At 42.3% G+C, this 10,634-nt stretch overlaps 1 protein-coding gene across 1 annotated transcript in view; it reads left to right on the top strand.

Moving 5' to 3' along the window:
* Window positions 1–210: 210 nt before the first annotated feature.
* LOC307034859 (uncharacterized protein) overlaps window positions 211–10,634 on the top strand; it is a 35,611-nt gene continuing 25,187 nt past the window's right edge. The window contains exons 1-3 of the mRNA XM_079673785.1: window positions 211–2,550; window positions 3,259–6,457; window positions 9,473–9,663. Of these exons, the coding sequence (XP_079529911.1) occupies window positions 3,784–6,457; window positions 9,473–9,663 (2,865 nt within the window). The 5' untranslated portion in view covers window positions 211–2,550; window positions 3,259–3,783. The remainder of the gene's footprint in view (window positions 2,551–3,258; window positions 6,458–9,472; window positions 9,664–10,634) is intronic.

The raw sequence follows: 10,634 nt of genomic DNA, 5'->3' as shown, positions 1-10,634 counted from the left end.
GTGTGTGTGTGTGTGTGTGTGTGTGTGTGTGTGTGTGTGTGTGTGTGTGTGTGTGTGTGTGTGTGTGTGTGTGTGTGTGTGTGTGTGTGTGTGTGTGTGTGTGTGTGTGTGTGTGTGTGTGTGTGTGTGTGTGTGTGTGTGTGTGTGTGTGTGTGTGTGTTCTCCAATCCTCTGCTGTGATGATGCTGTGCGACGTGTATGTGAGGGCAGTTTAATGTGTATGAGGAGTGAATAATGCCACAGAGAGAGGGTATGCTTAGGCTGCTACAGTACGTCACCAGATACACTCTCACTGTAGCAGACTTTCCTTTTAGAGAGCAATGGAGCATTCTGTTACACTTATCAACTCATACGCTGTTCAATTAAACAGGCCTGCCTATTCGATCATTTCCGTAGGTCTATGACCTCATCAATGCCCTTTAAAGCTGAAATGTGGTACTTTAACATATGTAACATGCAGTGGTGTAAAGTAGCTATGTAGATTTACTCAAGTACTGTGCTAAGAAACATTTTGAGAGGGTTGTACTTTACTTGAGCATTTCAATGTTTTGCAATTTGCACTTCTACTCCACTACATTTCAGGAAATAGTGTACTTCTATTCTACTACGTCTATAAATACCTTTAGTTACTTTACATATTTGGATGAATGATGTGAAATATAACCAAGTGTTAAATCAGACTTTAGTTCCACCTGGAGTAAATTCACAAGCTACCCTGCAGTATACAAAGTCATTCAAACTAGCTGCACCTTTACCAGCTTTGAGAATACTTTCATGATCAATCATTATAATCAAATCATATCATATATATTATTCTTGAATAGGTCAATCTGCACAATGACTACTAATGGATACTTTTACTTTTGGATATTTAGTATTTTATTGCTAATAAGTCTGTAATTGAGTAACATTTTGAATGCAGGACTTTTATTTGTAGCACAGTATTCCCCCACTCTGGTAGTTCTACTATTTCTTAAGTAAATTATCTGATTACTACAACCTCTGGTTACATTCAAGCCTTTGTGAAATGAGTTTACACAATGTTTCCCCCCCCCCATGGAAATCTCCATCTCAAGTCTTCCTAAACATTTTTTCTCCCCAAATGATTCGTTCTTTTTAACTGGGTTGTATTCTTATCTGGAGCATTCAGTCCAGAACCTCCCCACTCAGCCACACACTTAGCTGCTGCGTGTTGCTGTTACTCTCACTGCCAGAGGAGGGAGACAAAGTTCCCCAACCTTAAGATATGAAATGAATGTATTATTCAGGGAAGCATTCTCAGCAGCACAGGCAAGTCACAATATTAAGCAACAATGAGGAAAAAGGATCTGACAATAATTAAAACTTGCACATGGATGAAATATGTATATCAATATATTGACTGCATAATTGAAAGAGTTCAAACCCATTTATAACACATGTTTCATGTTGTGACAAGTTGTAATATTCTCAGCTAGAAATGAAACAGTTTTGTGCAACACAAGAATCAGTGGTGGAAATACTAAGTACTTTATGCTGTACTGCACATTTATACTCTATTACATTTGGAAAAGCAGAAGCAAATTGTGTACTCTTTACTCCAATACATTTATTTTACAGATGTATCTATTAGTAACTTTACAAACTCAGGTTTTGACACACAATACTGAGGGGAAAACTTTTACATTTGATTATTTGGTATAGATTGAAACCATCTAACATTATATTTAAGACACTAACCATGTGTGAGTTAACATACATGAAAATGTATTAGCAGCTAAGTGAATTGTTAAAAAAATATTTGACAGTTCCAGATTTGTGTGATGTTTTTGCTCCTTCTGCTTCAAAATATTTAGAATAGTTAAGAATTAGTTGTGTATTTATACTCGTGTAAATAATCTAAATACTTTTTCCACCACTCACAAGAATACACAGGCACATAGTAGCATATGTATGCAAATGTGAAACCTTAGAAAGCAACACTTGAGAGAAAAACAAATGACTATTTTAATATGGATAAAACAAACATGATTTTTTATTATTTTCATTCTTTATTTATTTATTCTGTTTTTAGTGCGACAAACAATTTCCTTAAAAAATGGCATCAACAACCTCGCATACACTTCCGCCTCACTCGTCCCCCCCCCCCCTTGCCTCTGTGTGGCACTGTGCACCCCCCCTATGGGTGAGTGGGCTGCAAGTCAAATGAGCTCTCCGTCATCCTGCCGCCGAGCACCGGAGGTACTGCGGTAAGATGCGGCGACGCACGATGCCGAGCGCTGGATGACATGATGCGCAATGGCCGAACGAGTGGGGGGGGGAGACCGAAGAAGCATTCACTAACTGCGGGGTCTGCCTCTGATCTACACGAGAGGGCTACAGCGATGCGTGTGTGACTGATCTGTAGAGCTGCAGCTCCAGTGGTGCAGGCCGAGGGGAAGGATGTGATGCCGCTGAAGGATGCTCCACAGCCCGAGGAGAGAAGAATAGGCTTCGTCTGTAAACAAGGAGGAAGCAGAGAGACTTTAAGTGAAGGATACTTCATTTAAAGACACGAAGGCATCGAATAAGGTGAGAATCAATCAGAGCATTCCTCAGGCATCCCTTTCAGGACATGTTGGATGGGGATACAGATTCTCCAGGTACAGTGTGTGGTTACATGTGGCTCATCTTTATCACAGTGCTACACATCCTGCTCATATGTGAAGGCTAATGTGATATGCATGGCCCAAACCTATTTCTACTTGAGTCCCTGTGGGCAAATCATTTTAACTATGTAGGCACGAGGGGTGGATTTATGGATTGATGGCCACCTGTGATTCATTTTGTGTCCCTTTTAATGGTTCTGTAAGGCTGATGGAACTACTCATCTAATTGGCACGCTGATGGACATGGTGTGAATTCCAATTTCATATAAGAATAGGGCTCTGTTGTGTCAGAGTAGTTCGAAAAAAAGAAGCCACTTAGATTTAAATGCATGACCTTTGACAAACTCACACCCCCACAGACATGACAGCTGTAATCCACTCAGCCAAATCACATCTCTGTGTTGGATTTATTAAGTATGTTTTCATTTAGATTTTTAATAACATCTGCACAGAATTTGCTTTACATTCTTTCTTGTTAATGAGATAAGTAATGTATTAAATTGTGTCTCCTCCTGGTATTATTTCAGCTAAAGCAAACAATTAACATATGAGTGTTTCTGTGTTCATAAGCACATATCACATTCTTTCACTTATGGGTCTTAAATGTCTTGTTTTGTCCCACTTCACGCAGGTTGTTTGTGACAGCTGAGTCAGTCCTCAGTGATGAGAGAGCGGCCGACAGGGAGGGCATTGAAGCTCTGAAGACAGCATCACTGAGCGTCAGTGTGGAGCAAAACAAACTTCTCATTATCCACTCCATCATCAGCGCCGACAAATGGATGTCTGACCTGGGGGTTTCTTTTCTTCAGGACTCTCAAAGTTGAGGAGGGATCAAGAGAAACAAGCACAACTCCAGCTGGCTGTCAGAGAAACAGCTCATTCTATTTCTCTATTTTGTCAGAATGAACTAAGATTTAAGCAAGAGATTCTTTCAGTGTCGAGTAGATTTCTCAGAATTAAATCATACAGTATTCCATAATGCTTACTGTATTCTTCTTCCAACTATGGTATGTTTACCTTTTGAGCTGTCACGCTCTGAATCAAGAATAGACTCTTGATAGTGCCAGCACTTCCTCTCATGAATAGGATTTCAACTTGACCTGATCTGATCTGCATTTTAATAAAGCATCAGCGAGGACAAACCAATAAAACATAGATGAGGCCAACAACAAGCACCATGCTCCAGCAGAATAACAACAACAACTACCCCTGCCTGAACGTGTCGGGCTCCACCAGAGACATGCTCCAGAAGTGCTCCAGAGCCTCTCTGCCCTTCCCCAGCCGACTGGAGCTGGGCCTGGGAGACCTGCCGCTGATCCGGGGCCTCCGAGCCTGGGCCCTGTGCTCCAAGAACCGCCAGAAGGTGGGAGGAGGAGGACAGGCCCCCATAGCTCCTCCTGCGGGCCGTGGGGGTTCCACTTCCTGCCCCAGGCCTGCAGATGTGTACCTGAGTGGGGAGTGGAGTCGCATGGGGTACGGGCTACCTCTGGGGCTGGACGCCAGGCAGGCTGGGCTTGGAGCCTTAGTTACAGTGGCCACTCTGAAGACCTCAGAGGGCAGCGGGAAGACGCAGACTCAATGCCTCTTCCTCCGGACTGAGAAAGGAAGCTGTTTGTACTCCACAGCCAAACCCAGTTCTGGGGGGACTACCAGTGCAGCCTCCAGCGTGGTTGGAGGATGGCTGAGAGGGAAGAGAGGAGGAGGAGGAGGAGGAGGAGGAGGAGGAGGAGGAGGAGGAGGAGGAGGAGGAGGCATCCCAGGCGGGAGGAAGGACAATGGGCCAACTCCGCCGGCACATACCGGAGTAAACCGGGTTAGGGTGAGATCTGGCCGGAGATGGAGGAAGTCAAATAATGCTCTGGAGAAAACAGGCGTGAGCAGAGAGAGGCAGCAGAGCAGCAGGGAGGATCCTGCAGGAGAAATCTCTCTGGAAGAAAGGCAGGAAGAGCCAGACAAAGGACGCCTGGCCAGTAAACAGCTTCCCAGCCTGCAGCAGGACAGCAGGAGAGCCAGGCAGGAGAGAGACGCAGCAAGCAGAAGTCCTAGATGCTGCCACAACGCTTCTCCCAGAACCTGTGCTCAGTGTGTAAGGAGAGCACAGAGGAGGGGAAGCAAGGATGGACACGAGGCAGGAGAAAGTCCAAGAAGAGGCACCTCAAACAGGATAAAGGGTGAGGGGAAAGGAATGAGGAAGGACATGCAAAGGAATGAGGAGGAGGAGGAAGAGAAGGGAGGTCTCTGTGAGTCATCCAGTTCTGTTTGGGCTGTACCAGACCCTGACCTAGAATCTAACCACTCTCATCCAGAATCCAACAGCAGCTGTGATGGTGAAGAGACTGGGAAAGAGAGCAACGAGGAGCTGAAGACACAAACCTCTCAAAGCAAGGACGACTATTCAGAAAGAGAGGAGGATAACAACTCTGAGGTTATGAAACTAGATACTGGAAACAATGATTTTCCTCATGGCCACTCTGGACAGGATAATGTTACCTTAGGACTTAACAGAGATCTTGATGACAGAAAACCAAGTGAAAACCCCTGTGAAGAAGTAGCACCTAATATGAATGGATTTCCTGATCAGTCTGGGGCAGATCAAAAAGCTGACACAGAAAGGGAGAGTGTGGATGTTGAAGAGAAGAAAGGGAGCATCAATCGGACTCCTGCAGAATTCCCGGTTTTATCCGACTGCTATGAGGAGGTCTCTGTCTCCATCAGCACTGCAGTCTCCCTTGAGCTGTCCACTCCTGTAGAGGGCAGCACCTTCAATACTGACCATGAGATTTGTGTTCAGAGAGAGCAAGTGAACACCAGAACAGATCCCCTTGAGGGGTATCAACAAGGGGTGGCAGACCCAGGAATCATTGCTAAAGGAGAACTGGATCTAATCAGACTTGTGCAACAAGAACCCAATTGTGCGGCTGCCGAGAGTAACACTGTGAACACAAACAGGAAACCCCTGTTTTTCTTTCAAAATGCAGGAAATGGCAGCGTGCTACAGGAGAGAGAAGCTTCTTCTAAGCCTCCAGGACACAGAGATCCTTCCATTTCTGAGACCGACGGGAGGAACGTAACAGGGAACGATTGCAACTGTAGTACAACTGAGCTTAACAGAGCAGGGCCCAGGGATGAGCTGGTGTTGGGTAATATAGAAGCAGAGTTACATGAAGGGGATACAGAGGAGAGAGAGGACACATCTGGAGAGATTTTGAGGAGGGAATGCACCTGCTTTGAGCTGGACAATGCCGAGGGCAAAGGTGACAAAGAACGAAATACAGAGGATCCCACAAATGAAAGTTCCATACAGGAGGATAATGACAAAAAGCAAACTGAAAATTGTGCACGAATGGACTTTTGGAGGGTAGAGGAGTCTGCAGACGGATGCAGGGGAAGGGGGACAGAGGTTGTAGACACCTGTGGACAATCAACCCATGTTGAAGCAACTGGAGAGACCGGCAGTACTGTTGCCTGTGCTGATCCCCTCACCTCTCTTGCACTCTCCCTGGCTAATCCTGCCCCCACTTTTCAGCCCCTGAGTTCCATGGAAACCAGACTGCACTGTTTGGACGAGAATGTGGAGAAGGAAATGGTCAGAGTGCTGGAAGGAGATGAAAAAGGAGGCCAGGAAGGGAAGAAGAGGCTCAGGAGACTATTGGAGGAGCAGGGTGAGGCGGAGAGGGTCTCCACCGTGGCCACTGAGGAGTGGGGGAGAGATGAGGAGGGGAAGGAGGAAGAAGATGAGTTTGGAGTATTCATGCAGGCGGAGGGAGAGCCGGCCTGGAGTGAGGGATCCACCACTGCCCCAGTGCCTTGTGGGAGCAGAGAACGTGTTGGTGAGTCTCACCGTTTGTAGTTCTGTCTCTTTCAGTGTATTCTGGTTAGCCTCCCTCTCTGTCTTTCTCTTTTAGTATCTCTCTGGTATCTTTCAGAGTTTACGTGATTTTGCCATTTTGCTTGGAATGGACATGGGACAGAGGATCCTTTGGTTAACAAAGCTGACATTAAAAAGCCTCAGAAGCGGAGTCTTTTAAAGTTGTCAGAAATGAACAACATTAGAGACCTTTCACACTCGCTCAGGGTATTAGTGCAAACGTGACCTTTTGTACAGTCTCAGGAATGCACATGCAGTCTGATTTAAAGGGCCACACCAAATCACAAGTCAGAGTCAACTTTATTGTCCACCTTGTGTGTGTGTGATACAGAAATGCTGTTTGTCACCTTCCCGAGGAATACAAATATATAAAAAACATTAAGAGGCATAAATAAAAAGGCACAACAGTCAATATATTAAAAATTACTCCATATTACATTCATTCATTTGTAGCACCTTTTTTGCTGTTCAGCCATAGCATTAATTATCAATAAGATCAATATGTACCTAAATTCCTTTACATGCGATTATGATCTAACAGTGAAAGATAATTCTGCACACCTGGAAGAGCTTTTCTCAACCCATGGTGAGGCATGTGTTTGCAGAAGTATATCTCATTCCTCTTTCACATTGATCAGCAATTTTAGCACCTAGCTTTCTTATTTAAATCATGACACAAAAAGAAGTTGAAGCTTTATACGGAAATACTCTGCCACCCTTTGGAATAGCAACAAATGGCTGCCTGATTAGTACAAAAATATGTCATCAGCGCTCTGAGCAAGACATGTCACCTGAATGCCTAAATAATAGTATTTCAATAATAATCATCTCTTACTGTATATAGCCAACGCAGTTATGACATGCACCTGAGTGTGTGATATATTTGTGCTTTCCTGTTTGTCCTTGTTAATTGGGTTTCATGTTTCCTCATTATGCTCCCTTTAGCTAATCACCTAAACCAAGTTTCCACTGTGCAGCCAAATGAGGCTAATCCGGGGTTTCACCTTATTTACTATTTATTTCTTCTCAGTTTATCCACCTGTAAACATCCACCTTAAAAGTTATGCTAAAGATTTATCAGCAGAAGTTAATTTCTCTTTTGACATAAATCCCTTTGTGTGAATTATTGTGAGCTGAAGGACCATTCTAGTGTTTTTGCAAATGTACTTTTAAAGGTTCCTTCACCAAAATGACATGACGTTTTGTTTTGTGAATTATCCAGATTTCCTTGAGACTATTTCTTTGTTTGAAAGTTAGTTCCAATTAAAATGTTGTATCATTTTTCAGCACACACACACAAGGCTAAATAAAATGTAATTGATCTCCATTGTGCGACGTTGAAGCATAACTTAATTTAATTGATGTAAACCAAGCCTTTGAATTAACTAGCTATCCAGTAAAGGTGAGAATCTTTTTGAAATACTCCATGGCAGCCTGGTTTTGTGACATGCGCACTGAAGAGACTTGCAATTATTTGCCCTGGACTTCTGCTTTCAGACGTAGTTAATTACTAAGTTATTATCCTATCCGATAATAATCCAATTCAGAGGCAATAATGTAATATAATACATTATTTTATATATATATTATATAGTTATATAGTTACAACCGGCCCTTTGAGTGCAACCTTTATGCGAATGTGGCCCGCGATGAAATTGAGTTTGACACCCCTGACCTAAACCAATGCTACTACATGCAGACTTAATGCTTGCTGTCACTGGATAGAGGTTTAATCAAGCACAAAGAAGTATGTTCAAATATTTTCATATACTACTGAAATGAATAGAATTAAATGGTTGCCTTCAATCTGCATAAAAATCATTAAAAGATCTACACAAAACACAAGAGTGTAGTTTTCAAAGATAACAAAAATAAATGTAATTTGCAGTAAACATTAGACTACAAACTTTTAAACTACAGGTATTGTTCAGAAGGAATTTATTGTGGAACTAAAAAATAACAAAACAAAAATGAGTTGACTAATAACACTACTTAGCTCTGCAGGGAAACTGAGACTCTGTTCTGTCCTGACCTGAATTCCTAACAGATCTCTTGTTCTTGCTATATGGTATTAATCATTCAGAGTTAGGGTAAGGGAGGGGGGGCTGCAAACAGGGCCTGGGTCTCAAGTTAGCCTGAGGTTATGGAGCAGCGGGTGAAAGAGAAACTCACACAAAGACGACTGAAGTGTCTGATAGACACATCATGATAAGTTGGAGCAATGGGAGGTAGGGATGTTTTAGCATGGCAAACAGTATCATTTACAGCAACTATTTCACACAAAAAGGATGTGTTTCCTTGCAACGAGTTGATTAATGTAATTGTTAAGGCTACGATCCTATATTTACTCTTCAGATACCAAATCTCTAGGATTTCGCAAAACAAAGCCAACACCAACTTCAAATGTGTGTTCCTGTGTGTTGACTCTGTAGTTCTGGTGCAGACGTTCACACTACAAGCTGCTTCCTAGGATTGTGAAAATGTAATAATAAATATGGTAAAAGGTTAAACAATGTGTGTTGTTTCAGTTTTAAAGTAATGCTAGTACATGAAAGCATGAAAACTGTAGCCCAGTCTTAGCCCTCAGTTTTTTTTAGCTATAACACAGCTAACATCTACAATGGATAAAGGTTTAGTTAGACATAGGAAATATTTTCATATCACAATATTTTTTATAAAAATCTTGAACAATGCAATTATTGTTGGGTATTTGTGCATTAACAAAAACATATTCACACCATTCTTGATAAATAAACAAATCTAATGTAAATATAAAGACATAGTGGGTATAGTTAAAAAAAAGATACATAACTAAAACTAGGAAAAGACAGCATCAATTATGATATCTAAAATGTGTGTGTGTGTGTGTGTGTGTGTGTGTGTGTGTGTGTGTGTGTGTGTGTGTGTGTGTGTGTGTGTGTGTGTGTGTGTGTGTGTGTGTGTGTGTGTGTGTGTGTGTGTGTGTGTGTGTGTGTAGCACATGGAAGTGTCCTCGCTGGGGAGCCGACCCACTGGACAACAGGCTGGACTGATAGCCTAATCCACCAATCAGATGACAGGTGGACAGCCTTCCCTCTGGACTGGTCAGATGAAGGTGGAGACATGGTGGGACAGTGGTGGCCGACCAGTGCTGTGGAGGAGAGAAGAGAACCAGCCAATCAGAATCTGGTAAAGATGTCAAGTCTTCTCAGCTTTTTAAAGATTACTTCCATGAAACCATAATGTGGTAATTATGCCTCAAATGTTTCTGTTGAGATTGCCTCCATTTCTCTGAGAATTCACTGAAAAACTCTCCGTGATCAGTTCATTTAATCCTCAGCATAATATTGTATTGCAGCGCCCTGTGAAGTTGAGTCAGCAGACCCAGCGATATCATCTTTTTTATTCCATGCATTGTTCTTTTTATATGTTTATTTACATACAAATGCAACTCGACTGAAAATTGGAGATTCGTGTGTTAGATTTAGCTTGGGCCACAGTAGTCTGGTAGAGACACTTTTTTTCTGATTCTTTTTACTCTAGATTTGTGTCATTTTCAGACTTGTAATCTTCAGACCCAGTCGAGGATGATTCAGGTGAAATGGAAGTTGGGACAGCCTCAAAAGGCTTTTTGCTTCCTTTGCTCTACTTGTAAAATACAAATTTGTAAGCCATTCGACTCTTCTATTAGGGCTTTGTGTATTTGGGATTCTCAAACCTAACCTTAATGGCGGATCAACTTAAGCTCAACCGGCTTTATCTACATGTAAACCAGCTATTCATTGCTTACAATTGCAAAATAATTTGAAAATCCTACAACAAAGACGGTTTGAGATCACTGCCTTCAACTCGCTTCGTTGATAGCTCAATAATAATAAGCTAGTAAGTTATCTATCACAGTCGGAATGTGTATCTTTTTGGTGCGTTTCTGTTGAATGATGATGCAAAATCAGTGTTTGAATCTAATATTATCTGCAGGTAAACTCTGGGGATAAGTTGTAGTCAAAGCTCACCATCAACATCATCAATACCTCATTTTAGATACTTTAAGCATGCACTGTTCTGGTCAAACCTTTGTTTAAAAGATGTGTTTAGGCTGCACATTAGAGAAAAGATTTGGCCAGGCTGCCCTTGAGTTCATGAAAAGCCTCTTCCAACCT

Source organism: Notothenia rossii (genome assembly GCF_949606895.1).
Source record: "Notothenia rossii genome assembly, chromosome: 4".
Lineage (NCBI taxonomy): Eukaryota > Metazoa > Chordata > Actinopteri > Perciformes > Nototheniidae > Notothenia > Notothenia rossii.
Note: the sequence above shows the minus strand (reverse complement) of the source record. Positions and strands in the feature narration are given on the sequence as shown.